This window comes from Lepus europaeus, chromosome 2 (genome assembly GCF_033115175.1).
Source record: "Lepus europaeus isolate LE1 chromosome 2, mLepTim1.pri, whole genome shotgun sequence".
In the NCBI taxonomy this organism is placed as follows: domain Eukaryota; kingdom Metazoa; phylum Chordata; class Mammalia; order Lagomorpha; family Leporidae; genus Lepus; species Lepus europaeus.
Window position 1 is genome coordinate 170,093,219 of NC_084828.1, and position 16,911 is coordinate 170,110,129.

The 16,911-nt window shown below is 47.2% G+C and overlaps 1 protein-coding gene and 1 pseudogene across 6 annotated transcripts in view; both read right to left on the reverse strand.

Moving 5' to 3' along the window:
• The window catches only part of CLASP2 (cytoplasmic linker associated protein 2), a 215,516-nt gene extending 202,149 nt beyond the window's left edge, over positions 1-13,367 (reverse strand). For 5 of the 6 annotated variants that reach the window (XM_062215855.1, XM_062215821.1, XM_062215831.1 and 2 more), the window contains exon 1: positions 13,173-13,367. In XM_062215855.1, coding sequence (XP_062071839.1) covers positions 13,173-13,367 — 195 coding nt within the window. The remainder of the gene's footprint in view (positions 1-13,172) is intronic. The other variant, XM_062215865.1, reaches the window with a different exon arrangement.
• Positions 2,906-3,594, reverse strand: LOC133750115 (zinc finger CCHC-type and RNA-binding motif-containing protein 1-like; annotated as a pseudogene).
• Positions 13,368-16,911: the final 3,544 nt, after the last annotated feature.

Below are 16,911 nucleotides of genomic sequence, written 5' to 3' on the forward strand. Positions count from 1 at the left end.
CAGTCTCTCTGTCTCTCCTTTTCAAATAATAAATAATTTTTTAAACTGTCATTATTATTTGATACTGTATGTAAAGAAGAATGTAAAAAAAATCACAAATTGGAGGTGAAGTTTTAAATTACACAGTAAGAAATAGGCTGGCTATAAAAATCAATATACTGGTTGGGTTCTGTGGTGTAATAGGTTAAGCCTCTGCTTGCAGAGCCAGCATCCCTATGGGCAGTGGTTCGAAACCCAGCTGCTTCACTTCCAATCTGGCTCCCTGCTAATGTGCCTGGGAAAGCAATGGAGGATGGCCTGAATGCTTGGGCCCCTGCACCCAAGTTGGAGACCAGGAAGAAGCCCTGGCTCCTGGCTTCCAATTGGTCCAGCTCCAACCGTTTATCTACTGGGGAGTGAACAAGCAGATGGAACAGTTCTCTGTCTCTCCCTCTCTCTCTCTGTAACTCTGCTTCTCAGATAAATAAATAAATAAATCATTTTTTCCTTTTAAAGGTCAATACACCAAAGCCGTTTCATTTTTCTATGTTGGGAAATCCAATTTTAGGCTGGTGTTGGGGCGTAATGGGTTAAAGCCATCACCTCCAATGCCAGAATCCCTTATGGGTGTTGGTTTGAGTCCCGGCTGCTCCATTTCCAATCCAGCTCTCTGCTATTGTGCCTGGGAATGCAGTGGCCTCTGCGCCCACATAGGAGACCCAGATGAAGCTCCTGGTTCCAGACTGGCCCGGCACTGGCTGTTGTGGCCATGTGGAGAGTGAACCAGCAGATGGAAGATCTGTCTAATTCTGCCTTTCAAATAAAATAAAAATCTTAAAAAAACAATTTAAAAAGTATAAAGTTACAACACTCTCAAAAATGATAAATTAACTAAAAGTAAACCTAACAAAAATTACTTGGAGAAAATAACGAAACATTATTGAAAGACATTAAAGAAGACCTAGGGGCAGGCACTGCGGTGCAGCATGTTAAGCCACTGCCTACAGCACCAGCATCCCAAATGGGCATCAGTTTGAGTCCCAGTTGCTTCATTTCCATCCAGTTCCCTGCTAATGTTCCTGGGAAAGCAGTAGAACACGGCCCAAGTGCTTGGGCCCTGCACCCACATGAAAGACCAGAATGAAGCTCCTTGCTCCTGCTTTTGGCCTTGCCCAGCCCAGGGCCACTGTGACCCTAAACCGGAGGATGGAAGATCTAAGATCTCTCTCTCCTTTCTCACTGTAACCGTCTTTTAAATAAAAGCAAAAAATAAAAAAATTAAAAAACAAAAAAACCCACAAACCAACAATTTAATTTTCATGGATAAAAACAGGTTAATAGTATAAAGACACTGATTCTTTCCAAAAAGATACTCGATGTAATTCTAATTAAAAAAAAAAAACCAAAAACTTTTTTTGTTACATAAGTAATTGGGATATAAATAAATATATTTAATTGTATGAATACATTTATTTGGGATAATAAAGACCCAATAATAGCCAATGCAATCTAAAGAATCTGATAGGTGTATCTGACATTGCAGTATCAAGATCTACGTTATGTGGGATGGGGGCTGTGGTACCACAGATTAAGCTGCTGCTTCGGACAACTGCATCCCACATGAGAGCTCCTGCTTCTGGTCCTGCCTACTCTGCTTCTCATCTAGCTCCCTGCTAAGGCACCTGGGAAGCAGCAGATGACGGGTCAAGTACTAGAGTTCCTGCCACACACTTGGGAGACCAGGATGAAGCTCCTGGCTCCTGGCTTTGACCTGGCCTAGTTCCAGCCGTTTGCAGACTGAACTGTCAGATGGAAGAGCAATCTTGCCTCCCTCACCAACTCTCCCCCCCTCACCCGCAAACCACCCTGTCATTCTGCCTTTCAAATAAGTAAATCTGTTTTTTTACAGACAAAAATTCTTTTGAAAAAGTTTATTAACATTTTATGAAGTATCTGTTTTGAAGATTAAATTTTGAAAGCTATGTAAACCAATCAGACATGAGTAAAGTTTTGTGATGAACATCTCAAATAAATCACTTTAATACCACTTTTCTCATGGGATGACAACAGTATTATTATAATATTTTCTTATTTTTATTAAAATTAGCTCTTTTCAGATTAGTAAGTTCTGATTTTTAGTACAGGTTGTGTATCTCTTATCTGAAATACTTGGGACCACAAGTATTTTGGATTCTAGGTTTTTCTGGATTTTCCAGTAGTTGCACAAACATAATAAGGTATCACAGGGATGGGAACCAAGCCTAAATATGAACTTCATTTAGGTTTTATCAAGCTTTATGCACACAGCCTGAAGGTAGCAGGACACAGGATGTGTAACACTGTCACGATGCCCTACCTGAGACACTGTGCTGGCACTGACAAGGCTTCAGACTGTGCAGTGCTCAGGAGTTCAGACTGGGGATGCTCAAACTGTACTGTGCAAGGCAAGAGAGAAACATAATACTTTCTATCTATTTTTAAATTTCCTATGAACTGTTTTCTTTTTTATTATTTTTTTGACAGGCAGAGTGGACAGTTGGTTCACCCTCCTTTGCCGTTGGTTCACCCTCCAATGGCCGCCGTGGCTGGCGCGCTGCAGCCAGCGCACCGCGCTGATCCGATGGCAGGAGCCAAGTGCTTCTCCTGGTCTCCCATGGGGTGCAGGACCCAAGTACTTGGGCCATCCTCCACTGCACTCCCTGACCACAGCAGAGAGCTGGCCTGGAAGAGGGGCAACCGGGACAGAATCCAGTGCCCCGACCGGGACTAGAACCCGGTGTGCCGGCGCCGCTAGGCAGAGGATTAGCCTATTGAGCCTTGGCGCCGGCTGAACTGTTTTCTAGTACAACACTGTTTGGTATAAGTGTTTTTATCTCAAATTCTAAAAGTAACCGTGGCCCTCAGCTGAACTGTGTGCTCCCGGGCTTTTCTGTCTTAGGGACATTCACACAGTAAACATCACTTCAGTCACTGAGCTCCTCCGCATCACTGAAGTAGGTGCTCTTCTTCATCCTCGGCCGTCTTGAGTCATCGGATGTTGAGGGACCCCTGGACCGGTCTCCATCTTCTTTGTTGGTCTTCAGCTGGGCTTGCGGGAAGGCTATGGCCTGGTGAGGCTGTCCAGAGCAGGGTCTACCCCTTCATCTTTACTTTCTTCTGCTTCTTCAATTCCTTCTTCTAGTTCAGGAACTTTCTTCTCTTTCTTCTTTGGAGGCTCACGTTCTCCAAGCATATTTTCAGGACAGGCATAACTTAAGTGTCCACCTTCCCCACATTCGTAGCACTTGGATTTCTCAAAGTAGTTTCGTCTTCGGGTGAATTCAGCTGCTCTTCCATTGTCGACAGCGATGCTTTTGCTTTTTCACTCTACCAAATACTCTTTATTGTTTATCACCCTGGTGCAGTTCTGTGCAATCTTTATCCAAAAACAAAATATCTTTGTCTTCATATAGTAACCTTTACAACACTGCCATACTTGGAAAATATTCCGTATGGGTCACTGTCCATCAGGGAAAAGGGCAAGCTGTACACACACACAGTGCCTTTGCTTGGGGCCAATCCAACACTCATTGGTTCAGATGAAGTGGTGGTACGGGAGCCCTGGGCCCAGCCAGCTCACCCTGGACGCCTGCTGCACCTCTGCCGTGACCCAGGCATCACAGGTTGTAAATAAATCTTTTTTTAAAATTACATATGGAATTATGAATAACTTTCCTTAATCCCCATATGGACATCTTTCCACTAAGCTAAAAGTCTTCTCAGTAGTAAAATATTACAAAGCCTTAAAGGAAATTAGAGCAACATTCCACTTTGCTCTTCACCACTTCCTTAGGAATCAAAATGCCTCTGGCTCAGATCCTTTAAAATATAACACATTTTTCCCTAAAAGAATGCATAATATACTTTCTAACAAGCAGAAAAACAAACTCCATAAAGCAAATCTGGGGCTAAGACTAATCTTAAATTGTAGGGTGTTTTTAAATAATGAAACTGAATTTTTTAAGAATGTAATGAAAATCTACCTAACTCTAAGAAGTCCCAGAACTGAAGGGTTATTTCCCCCAGGCCTTTTCTTTCTCTCTCTCTCATTCTGTCTCTTCACTGCTGAATCACAGGTGGTAGAACTCATTTCAGTAATCTGATTCCAATACATTCATATGGAAGTTGTGTCACCTTGGCTACAGCTTCAATTCAGTAGAATATATAATTTTCCAGATAGTTTAGATCAGAAATGTTGTCAACAGAAACCTCATCAGCAGACAAGAAGTAAGTAATTATATGCAGTGGTAATGAGTATACTCAATTTGAGAATCACAACTAACAACTTTCCTTGATGGAGCTGGTGTTGTGATACAGCAGGTAAAGCTGCTGCCTGCAGCATCCCATAGGGACGCTGGTTCAAGTCCCTGCTGCTCCACTTCTGATCCAGTTCCCTGCTGATGCATCTGGGAGAGCAGTGGAGGATGGCTCAAGTGCTTGGGCCCCTGCCATCCACATAAGAGACCTAGATGAAGCTCCTGGCTCCTGCCTTCAACCTGTCCACTCCGCCAGTGCAGCCATTTAGGAAACAAACCAGCAGATGGAAGACCTGTCTCTTCCTCCCTCTCTCTCTAACTCTACCTTTCAAATAAAATACATAATATACCTTAAAAGAAAAAGTCAGAAAGCCAGACAATAAGAGTTTTCTGACCCCAGGAAGAATAAAAACTCACAATCATGAAATGTTTTTCCACCACAAGGAGAACAGAAAAAAACACATATCTTTAAACATAACAAACATATTTCCTATAGCGATCTTCCCTCTTAGGAAATAATGTAGGCTTACAGACATTTTTTCCACAAAACTAAACTATCTAAGAAACTTGGTAAAAGAATGGTAAGTGAGCATGTATGCACAGATTAAATGAGCAAAATCTTACAAACCTGAAGAAACAGGTTATTTATATATAAACAATAAAACAACTCCCCTCAAAAAATAAGGGAAGCAGGCAGTGGTGAAGATGCCCATGTCCCATATCTGAGAACCTGAGCTCAATCCCTGGCTCTGGCTCCTGACTCCAGCTCTCTGCTAATGCAGACCCTGAGGGGCAGGAGCGTTGGCTCAAGTACCTGTGCCTACCACCATAGCAGAGGCCAGGACTGAGTTTCTAGCTCCTGGCTTCAGCCTGGCCCTACCCCAGCTGTGTGGTACTGAGGAATGAACCAACGGAGGGGAGGGCTCCATCAGTATCTCTGCTTTCTCTCAAGTAATTTTTTAAAAGGATACATAAAACTACATATGTGACATAAAACTACACATAGTGATTAGCTGTAGAAAGAATGCGGGGGACATGAAAAGGAAATGAAAGTATAACCCAATACCTCCACTTCCAGACATACAAAGGTACTTCAAAGTTTATGGAAAATGTAATTAAGAAAAAATTATGCAGGGCTGGCGCTGTGGTGTAGCGGGTAAAGCTGCCACCTGAGTGTCAGCATCCCACATGGGCACCAGTTCGAGTCCCGATTGCTCCTCTTCTGATCCAGCTCTCTGCTATTGCCTGGGAAAGCAGTAGAAGATGGCCCAAGTCCTTGGGCCCCTATATCCGTGTGGGAGACCCTGAAGAAGCTCCTGGCTCCTGGCTTCGGATCGGCGCAGCTCCGGCCATTGCGGCCAATTGGGGAGTGAACCATCGGATGGAAGACCTCTCTCTCTCTCTCTGCCTCTCCTTCTCTCTCTGTGTAACTCTGACTTTTAAATAAATAAATAAATCTTTAAAAAAAAAGAAAGTTATGCATGATTTCTTTTTTAAAGCTTTTATTTAATGAATATAAATTTCCAAAGTACAGCTTATGGATTTATGCATGGATTTCAAAAAAGCTTTTGCACCAAAATAAGCATCTTTTATTTATTTATTTTTTTATTTGAAAGGCAGAGAGAGAGAGAGTCAGGAAAAGAGAGCGAGCGAGAGCGCGATATCTTCCATCTGCAGGTTCATTCCCCTAATGTCAAGCAGTGGCAAGGCAGAAGCCCAGAACTCCATCTAGGTCTTCCATGTGAGTGGCAGGGACTCCAGTTCTTTGGCCATCATCTGCTACGTGCAGGATGAGTACCAGCAGGAAGCTGGATTAGAAGCACAGAAGCCAGAACTTGAACCAGGCATTCCAATTTGGGCTTACGTGTCCCAAGACGTAAGCTGCTGAGCCAAACACCTGCCTCAAATTTATTTTTTAATTACATTTTCCATTAACTTGTTGAAGTATCCTTGTGCACCCAAGAATACTGGTTGTCACCAGGGGTGGGGAAGAGGGTAAAACAACATTACTACCTGGAGATTTACAGCCCAAAAGTACATGGCGATACCCTGCAGCCAGACATTCAAGTAGATGACAACTTGGTTTGAAGTTGTAAGAGCCTAAAGTTTAATTCCTTTAGTGGTGGTGGCATGGTTTTAATACAAGAGTTTTCCAGAAATGAAATCATCAGACAAATTACAGATGTGTTCACTTACTGACCCAACAAATATTGAGAGCTTGCTGTGGGTATAAATGCTGACAGATGAGTAGGTACAGTAATGGGAGTCCTAAGAAATTTTAATTCTAGGGCCAGCACTGTGGCATAGTGGACTCAGCCTCTGCCTGTGATGGTGGCACCCCATATGGGCACTGGTTTGAGTCCTGGCTGCTCCTCTTCCCATCCAGCTCTCTGTTATGGCCTGGGAAAGCAGCTGAAGACAGCCCAAGTCCTTGGGCCCCAGCACCCATGTGGGAGACCCGGAAAAACCTCCTGGCTCCTGGCTTTGGATTGGCCCAGCCTCAGCCGTTGCGGCCACTGGGAGAGTGAACCAGTGGATGGAAGACCTTTCTCTGTCTCTCCCTCTCTCTGCCTGTAACTCTACCTCTCAAATAAATAAATACATCTTTTTTTTTTTTGACAGGCAGAGTTAGACAGTGAGAGAGAGAGACAGAGAGAAAGGTCTTCCTTTGCTGTTGGTTCACCCCCTAAGTGGCCGCCAGGGCTGGTGCATTGCGGCCAGTGCACTGTGCCGATCTGAAGCCAGTAGCCAGGTGCTTCCTCCTGGTCTCCCACGTGGGTGCAGGGCCCAAGGACCTGGGCCATCCTCCACTGCACTCCCAGGCCACAGCAGAGAGCTGGACTGGAAGAGGAGCAACCAGGACAGACTCCGGCACTCCGACCGGGACTAGAACCCGGACTGCCAGTGCCGCAGGCGGAGGATTAGCCTATTGAGCCGCGGCGCCCGCCTAAATACATCTTAAACAAGAAATTTCAATTCTTAGAATTTTGTCAGTGATGTGGGAAGCAAGACCTCAGCTCACAGTGGTAAAGACGAGAGATACTGGTCAGTCTGAGAGGAAAGAAAAGGTGAAACAGTTGTCTCAGAGAAAGAGAAAATGAACCAAGAAAATACAGCACAATTGCTAGGCAGCATGAACATCTTCACGCTCAAGAGTTTAAAATGAAGCCTGTAAAAGAGGCCTTCTGTTTTTTTTTCTCCATTCACCCTTTGTTGCACTGGTGCAGGTATGGGGCTAGGCAGAGTTGAACTAACCAGTGTTACATTTTACCAAATGAAGACCATAAAGCAAGAGAGAATTAAGAATGAATGCAAAGGGCGGGAGGTTGCCAGAGTGGTTAGATGCCTCTTGGGATGCCTGACTCCCACATCAGAGTGCTTGGCTCACAGGTCCTGCTCCTCTTCACACCCAGCTACCTGCGAACATGCACCTTGGGAGGCAGCAGGTGATGGCGCAAGCACATGCATCCCTGCCACCCATGTGGGAGTCCCATAAGAAGTTCCAGGCTCCTGGCTTCAGCCTGGCCTAACACTGGCTGTTGCTGGGCATCTGGGGAGTCAATCAGCAGACAGAAGATCTCCTCCTTCTCTGTCACTGTGCCTTTTAAATAAATAGAATAAGCAAAATTTTAAAAAAGAATGAATGTAAGCTGTGATTAATGTTATTTGCTCAGTCAAGCAAGAGTGGGAAGCTAAAAGCTTAATGAAATGAATATCATGTAGGGTACTCAAACTCATTAAATGGATATCAAAGAGATAAGGTTCAGAATTTAGAGTTCCAGAATATCACAATCACCAACAGTAATGTTACTGCAACGTCTGAATTGCCAACAACCACACAACCGATCAGTGGTCTTAACTGATAGCAATAGCATTTATAGCAGAATGTCCTAGTAGTGATGTGATATGACTGTCATTACATTTCTTGGGTAGTCAGGCTGACATATTTATAAATGGAAATATATTTCATCTCACAGTAAATTATGTGTAAGTTTCCTTTATGGTATAGCTGGGACACTACAGGGATTTTTAAAAATTATGTGTATTGGGCATTTTCCAGAAATTTTATTTCAAGATTGTAAAGAGGGCACTGAATCTGAAAGGAATGAGAATCACTGACCTGGGCAAATTCTCATGCATATGTACAGAGGTGACAATAAGAAAGGACAATGTCAATGGCAGAAAATTGAAAACAATCTGGGTATTCACGCTCTGTGGCAAAAAAAGAGGAACAGGCAAGATCCATATATAAATACATGCACACATTCATATACTATTGTTATGCTGTAACTATTAATATACCATCCATATGAACTTTTGTGGCAAACTGAAAAATGGTACACTTTAAGAAACAGGTAGCTTAGGGGCAAGCGCTATGGCGCAGCAGGTTAAAGCCCTGGCCTGAAGCACCGGCATCCCATATGGGTGCCGGTTCTAGTCCTGACTGCTCTTCTTCTGATCCAGCTCTCTGCTATGGCCTGGGAAAACAGTAGAAGATGGCCAAGATCCTTGGGCCCCTGCACCCGTGTGGGAGACCCAGAAGAAGCTCCTGGTTCCTTACTTCGGATCGGCTCAGCTCCAGCCATTATGGCCATCTGGGGAGTGAATCAGCGGATGGAAAATATCTCTGTCTCTACCTCTCTCTGTAAATCTGTCTTTCAAATAAATAAAATAAATCTTTAAAAAAAAAAAAAGGAAACAAGTAGCTTAGAGGAAATATAACTGAGGTAATAATGACGTTGGAAAGTATCCTTAGAACATCAAAGGGGCTGTGATGTTAGATCGAAGACAAGACATGAAATCCTAGTAAATTACTTAGTCCAGCACTACTACATAGTTATAAATACTAATTATTGCTTTTTCCATGTTTAGAGTTAACTATTATGCTTGTAGATGCAACACAAATGTCAATAATCCTCAAAATAAAGTGAAAGCCGAGCTGACAAATAACAGCATACTGAAGAAGCTCATAAAAGTAGATGAAAGGAATCTGAATATGCTAATCTCTGTGGGCTCAGGCACTACAATGACTGACCAAGCCTCTGACTTAAAGCAAGATACTCTGTCTTTTCTACAACAGGAGGAAAATACGGACTTCCTAAGATAGCGTAAAGATTATATGAGATAATGCAAATAAAGCGCTTGAGACAATGCCTGATTACTCACCAAAGCCTCTTCAAACGGTGGGTACCACACTTAACAGCATTTTATGAAGGAAATGTTCTTTTCATAGTATCACTTAAAACTAGAGGACTACTAAAACTGCAGAACCATCCTTAGCAAAAACCAAATACCAGAGCACATATATTACATGCCTATTCCCATATTTTAATTTTTTAAATGTATCTATTTATTTGATTTTGAACAGCCTTTGTCTTGATTGTTGAGGAATGTTTTTTATTTTTGTTTTGTGTTTTTTCTTCATACTATTTGTTGAACTCTCTACTTAGTGTGGTTAATCTTATGAGTATAAAGTTAACTGAAAACAGATTTTTGTAAAAAAAAAAATGAATGGAAATGAGAGAGAGAGGAGAAAGGAGGATGAGAGTATGGGTGGGAAGGAAGTAAGGAGGGAAGAATCACTATGTTCCTAAATTTGTATATATGAAATGCAATGAAGCTTATATGCCTTAAATAAAATTTTAAAAATAATCATAAAAAAGAAAATTCAAAAACAAAACAAAAAAATGTATTTGAGAGGTAAAGCAATGGCACAGTGGGTTAACGCCCTGACCTGAAGCACCGGCATCCCATATGGGTGCTGGTTCTAGTCCTGGCTGCTCCTCTTCCAATCCAGCTCTCTGCTATGGCCTGGGGAAGCAGAAGATGGTCCAAATCCTTGAGCCCCTGCACCCATGTGGGAGACCCAGAAGAAGCTTCTGGCTCCTGGCTTCGGATTGGCGCAGCTCCAGCCATTGTGGCCAATTGGGGAGTGAATCAGCAGATGGAAGACCTCTCTCTCTCTTTCAAATAAATAATCTTTAAAAAAAAAAAAAAAAAAGCGACAGAGACAGAAGCAGAGATGTAGATACAGCTGCCATTTGCTGATCCACTCCCCTAAATGTGACAGCCAGCGCTGGCCAGGCCAACCTTAGGAGCTAGGAATTCAATCTAGGTCTGCCACCTGGGTGGCAGGAACTCAATCACTTGGGCCATCACCAAGTGGCCCCCAAGGTATGCATTCACAGGAAACTGAAGTCAGACACTGAATAGAGGCACTCCAATACGAGACACAGGTTATCTGAAAGCCATCTTTAACTGCGATATTAAATACCTGCCCCATTCCCATATTTTTAATCTCAAATTATGATTTCTCCACTGAACTAAGGACTCAAAGTATGCATTTAACATCTCAGTTTGGATGTTAATCTTAACACAGTCAAAACCAAACTTTTAACTTCCTTCACCTAATTTGTTTTTCTCTTAGTCTTTCCCATTTCAGTAAATAGCATTATTTTATTGCTCAACCAAGGCAATTTATTCCTAAATGCTCTATTCTCTCAACCCTCAATCCAATCCAACAGGTGACTTCTGGTGGACCGATCACTCCCCCTGCAAAAAACCCTCCACCATAGTTACAATAAAATCCAAAAAGGTTGTTTCCACTGCCTCCTCGATTTCACTTTCCTTTTTAAATGCCTTATTATTTAAATTTACTTGAAAGGCAGAGTGAGAGAGAGACATCTCCCATCCGCGGTCCCCTCCCCAGATACCCTAACAGCTCAGTCACTCAACCTCTAGCCCCGCTGCCCCTCTTTCCATTCCTCAGCAGAACCAGGGCCTCAGATCCGCTCTCTGCTCCGCCTGAGCCATTCTTCACTTCCCTCTGAGCGGCTGCACTCGGGCGCCATCTCACTCCGATCCTCCTCCTTTCACGTCACATTTTAAGCATCATCTGTGAGCACTGACATGACACTCAGAAATACGCTGCTAGACCGTATGAGCGCATGTCCATGGGCGTGTGTGCAGCAGGTGATGGGAGCCTGTGGCGGTCCTCTTCTGAGGGTGCGGGCTCCAGGGAGGAACAGAGCATGCGCAGTAGTAACAGATGAGAACCTGGCTCAGACCCTGATGGAGGCTAATGCTCAACATCCAGTTAAAAGAAATAAGCTCGGCACTGAGTGGAAACGGAGCAAAGAGACATAATGGAAAGTCGAGATCCTCTGGTATCAGAGTGTGTTCCAAGAGATGGGGCTGCACTTCTGGGTGTGAAATGTCCCAAAGCCAATTCTCTGTGGCCAGTGTGCAAGAAAGTGGCTCATAAGGGACCGGTGCTGTGGCACAGCGGGTTAAAGCCCCAGCCTGCAGTGCCAGCATCCCATATGGGCACTGGTTCTAGTCCTGGCTGCTCCACTTCCGATCCAGCTCTCTGCTATGGCCTGGGAAAGCAGCGGAAGATGGCCCAAGTTCTTGGGCCCCTGCATCCACGTGGGAGACCGGGAGGAAGCCCTGGCTCCTGGTTCCTGATTCCTGGGATTGGCCCAGCTCCGGCCATTGTGGCCGCTTGGGGGAGTGAACCAGCGGATAGAAGCTGTCTCTCCCTCTCTGCCTCTTCCTCTCCTCTCCGTATCTCAGCCTTTCGAATAAATAAATAAATCTTAGAAAAAAAAAAAACAAAAATAGGCACATCAGCCTTCACTTGAGGAGAGCAACACTGCCAAAGAGCTTTCCACAACAGCCTCTAGCGCAACATACAATCAACTCGATGACGCAGACCCCTTTTACACAGTAAGCGAATGCAGCTTACTTCTCCCAAAGAAAAATTCCCAAACTGTGACGATACATCAAATATTAATCTCCCCCAAACATCTGAAAAACACTGTCCGTAAGGGAGGTGGTTAGTTCTCAAACGGCTTCTTATCTTTCTAAAAGCCTACACTTTCCCAAAATTCACTTCACACACGCAGAATTCCGCAGTTTGCCTTTCTCCTCTACATGGAAAAAAAAAAAGTTTTCAGAGTACTGCCTATTTGCTGAGTTACAAAGCGATATTACTAAGGAAAACTTATTTCATCCACGGGCGGTTCCGGCCAGCTTGTTAAAGCAACAGTGCCACTAGGAGTCTGGAAAGGAAAGTGAGCTCACAACTTGCCGGCCCGCTGCTCACAGAACAGCCGGCTCTACAGCCCGCCGGGCACAGCCTCCGCAGCCCAAACACCCGGGGGTTCCGCGTAGACGCGGCATCAGCCACGCCTGCCGGCGCGCACGCTTTCAAACCCGACTCGGTCCTCACCGCAGCCAAGACAAAAGGATGGAGGACGTTCGGCGGCTTCCCGTCGTCAATACACAAACAAACAAAAAAGCTAAATTTAATAATAATTAAAAAAAAAAAAAAAGCCACGGAGTCAGCGCCTTGTCGTCCGCTGCAAGGGTGAACGCAGACCCCAGGAAAGTTTGGGACGAAGACTGCAACTTTCAGTTTTATAAAAATTGGAGACGGGGGGGGGGGGGCGGGGGGGGCGGGGAGGGAGACCAAAGCAGGAACTAGCTTAAAGACAGGATTTCAGGATTTAACAGCAAATAATAATTAAGAAGTGGGTCTGACATCTCTTTGGAGTCCCAGGCGCGGACCACCGTCCGAGGCGCGCGGGTTCCGGGCGGCGCCCCCGGCCTGCTGCCGGCCGCAGCCCCAGCCCCCCGAGGGTCCCGGGCGCCCCCGGCCGCGGCCCCAGCCCCCCGGGCGCCCCCGGTCTCAGCCCCAGCCCCCCGGGCGCCCCCGGCTCCCGGGCGCCCCCGGCCGCGGCCCCAGCCCCCGGCGGGCCCCGGGCGCCCCCGACCTCAGCCCCAGCCCCCCGAGGGTCCCGGGCGCCCCCGGCCTCCCGCCGGCCGCAGCCCCAGCCCCCGCGGGCCCGGCGCGCACGCCCGGGGTTAGAGGGCCGGCCCGGGGCCGCCGCCCACCTGGTAGTTGCTCGAGCCCACCCAGCCGGTGAGCGCATCGACCGTCTTGGCCAGGCGGCTCTGGTCGTCCTCCAGGTCCGGGATGGCGCCGGGGGTGCCGAGGTGGAGCAGCAGCTCCTGGCCGACCTGCAGCCGGCCGCCCACGTCCTTCTGCAGCACCTGGGCGCTGAAGTAGTCCATGCCGCGGGGCTCCATGGCCGCGGCCGCCGGGCAGCCCGGCGGGGGCCGACGCGCGCCCAGGCGCCGGCGCGGGGCGCGGGGAGCCGGCGGGCCTGCGCTCCGCCCGCCCGAGGGCCGGCTCGCGGGGCGCGGCGGGCGGCGGGAGCGGCGCCAAGGCGCCCGGCCGGGCCCCCACACGAGTCAAACTCGGCGCCCCCCGAGCCCCGGCCCGCTTCAGAGGCCGCGGCCGCCGCGACGTCAGCGCGCGCGTGACGTCAGCGCGACGCCGCAGAGCCGCCTGCCCGCCCCGGCTCCCGGGTCGCGGCGGCGCCGGCGCCGGCCGCTGAGGGTCACGGGACGGCGGGGCGAGCTGGGGTCCGAGCTGGCCGAGCCTGTCGCCGCGGGCGCTGTCGCCCGGCGTGGCGTGCGAGCCCTCCGCCGCCCGCAGTCCGTACTAGGGAGAGTTTCCGGTACTTGGAGTTCCCCGCTCCACCCCCACTGCCTTAAAAAAAAAAAAAGGAAAAAAGTTATAATACACTGGAGTATCCTCCCTCATTAACATACAGCGCGGCCCCCGCTCCGGGACCGCCACAGTGGCTGGAGCGCTTTACAAAACCACCGAGGTTTGACCTACACGGAGCCAAACAGACAAGTTGTAAGTGCGGCGAACGTGTCCGCCGCCCCGGGAAGGCCCGGACACTTCCCCGCCACGCAACGCCGCCTCCCCAGGCGACGCCACCTTGATGGTTTACCTGTGGATTACTTGTTTATCTTTTTATTTATTTATATTTTTGAGGCTGGCTCCCTTCTCTTTCGGCTGATGTGTTAAGAGTGCTGTGGTCCCTTCTTTTCCATTGCTGAGTGCTGTTCCGCTGCACCTATCAAGTGCCTGATTGGCTCACCCGTTCACCTGTTGACATTTGGGGTGGCTCCACAGTGTCAGTGGTTGTAAATAAAGCTGCGAGGAAGCTCGGGGGACATGTCTTTGACACACGTTTTTATTTATCTTGATTCAATTACCAAGAACTAGACTTGCTAGGTCTTTGGGGGAACTGCCAAGGGTGGCCGGATGGTGCTCAATTCTCACCAGCTGGGCTTGGGAGTTCAACTGCTGTATATCTTTTTTATTCTTTTTTTTGACAGGCAGAGTGGACAGTAAGAGAGAGAGAGAGAGAGAGAGAGAAAGGTCTTCCTTTTCCGTTGGTTCACCCTCCAATGGCCGCTGCTGCCGGCGCACCACGCCGATCCGAAGGCAGGAGCCAGGTGCTTCTCCTGGTCTCTCATGGGGTGCAGGGCCCAAGCACTTGGGCCATCCTCCACTGCACTCCCGGGCCACAGCAGAGAGCTGGACTGGAAGAGGGGCAACCAGGACTAGAACCTGGTGTGCCGGCGCCTCAAGGCGGAGCATTAGCCTGTTGAGCCACGGCCTTCAACTGCTGTATATCTTTCACAACATTCGGTATAGGCAGGGTTAATAGTCCTGACCATTCTGGCCGAGTAAAGTGGTCTATAACACATTCTAAAGGCACCATGTTCCAGTTAGACCCAACAACAATTAAAAGATTATCTGTATAGCATCAGTCTCTGACACTCAAAAGCTCCAGAAACATTTCTGTTTTCTCTAGGATGGCGCCTGGCAAGTGATAGCATTCGATCAATCTAAATTGAATGAGTGAAGGATTAAATGAAAATAATAAGACTTCCCACATTCAAAGAAACTTGACCGTTTTCTGTGCTGTGAAGGTTTTCCCCCCAATATTTCTGTGTTTCACATTGAGTTGTAAAGATTCTTGCATCTTTGGTTTCAATTTCCCTGAGCATGTTCCTCAATCAAGCAAACCATGCATTATGGTTCACGTGTCACACGGGCCAAAGGGGTTCCCAGGGAGCTGGTAAAACATTATTCCTGGAGGAGATTAGCATCATTGTGTGGGCGAAGAAAGCCAAGGCCCTCTCCAAAGTGCGTGGGCAAAATTCTGTCCTGAATTGGTTCCCCTCTCGAGGGCCTGAGTTGCACACGGTGTGAAGGAAGGCGAATCAGAACTCCTTGGCTTGAGCTGCAATGGCCGTTTGCTCCTCCCTGGGCCGGGGGTGCTCCTGGTCGTCAAACACTTGGCCCCAGACCAGGACTGGCTGACAGCACATTACATCACCAGCTCTCCCATGTCTCCAGCTCGCAGACAGCAGATTGTAAGGACCGCTGGGCAAGTCCAGTGATAAACCTATTTCTATTTTGACTGTCAACCCACCAAAAAAAAAAACCCTCAGATTCTCCAAAGAATACTGATATTTATTTGGAAATGGTCGAGCAGTGTAATGAGAATATCCATGTCATAGTAAACTATAGGCGAAAGAGGTTGAGGCGAGGGGAAGTTTTTAAAGGCAAAACTGAGGAGGTTTCCATCAGATATTTTGAAACAATAATCTACACAGTGGTTAGCAGCCAGGGTGACGTCAATCTGAGGCTGAACAGTCAGTTGCTGGGCAAATGTCCTTGTAGAAGGCTGTGGGGCGGCCTCCGTGCAAGCTTGTGGTTCTGGCAGTCTTTTGTGATCGTTATGATCAGGCTGTTACGCCTGAGCATCCTTCCTTCACAACATCTGGCTTGATTTATTTTTTGTTAGAACTGTACTATCGAAGGAGGGTCTGTTTCTCTGGGGAGCCCTGACCAGCACACTGTGGTAAGAATGCCTTGGGTGTCTAAAAGTTCTATTCTTTTTCTTCCTTTGTTTTTTGGTTTTTTTTTAATAAATATTTTTTAAGATTTATTTATTTATTTGAAAGTCAGAATTACACAGAGAGGAAGACAGAGAGAGAGAGAGAGAGAGAGAGAGAGAGAGAGAAACAAATCTTCCATTTGCTGGTTCACTCCCCCAGTGGTCTCAACAGCCAGGGCTGGAGCCAGGCTGAAACAGGGAGCCAAGAGCTTCTTCCAGGTCTCCCACATTGGTGCAGGGGCCCAAGGACTTGGGCCATCTTCTGTTGCTTTCCCAGGCCACAGCAGAGAGCTGGATAGGAAGTGGAGCAGCCGGGACTGGCACCTGTACGGAATGCCGGCGCTGCAGGTGGAGGCTTTACCCACTGCACCACAGCATTCTTAAAGTGTTGCTGCAAATGCAAAAAAAAAAGGATCCTGTCCACAAGAAGTTTGCACTCTTAATTGCTGTTGACCAGGTACACTATGTGGTACAGAAAAAAAGATAAAATGTGAGATTCTGAAGTCTAGGTTCAGCTCTCTTGTCCTCCCCATAAGCTGTCCCCAGGAGCAGTGATGGCTGCTTTGCACCCTTAGTTGTGTGCATTTACCTGTCTGAATTTAGGTAACTTAAGGATCACGAGATGGTCTTTTTAAGTTATAACTAATCTCTCAACTTATAATACAATGGGGCTGGCGCCGCGGCTCAATAGGCTAATCCTCCGCCTTGCAGTGCCAGCACAGCGGGTTCTAGTCCCGGTTGGGGCGCCGGATTCTGTCCCGGTTGCCCCTCTTCCAGGCCAGCTCTCTGCTGTGGCCCAGGAGTGCAGTGGAGGATGGCCCAAGTGCTTGGGCCCTGCACCTGCATGGGAGACCAGGAGGAAG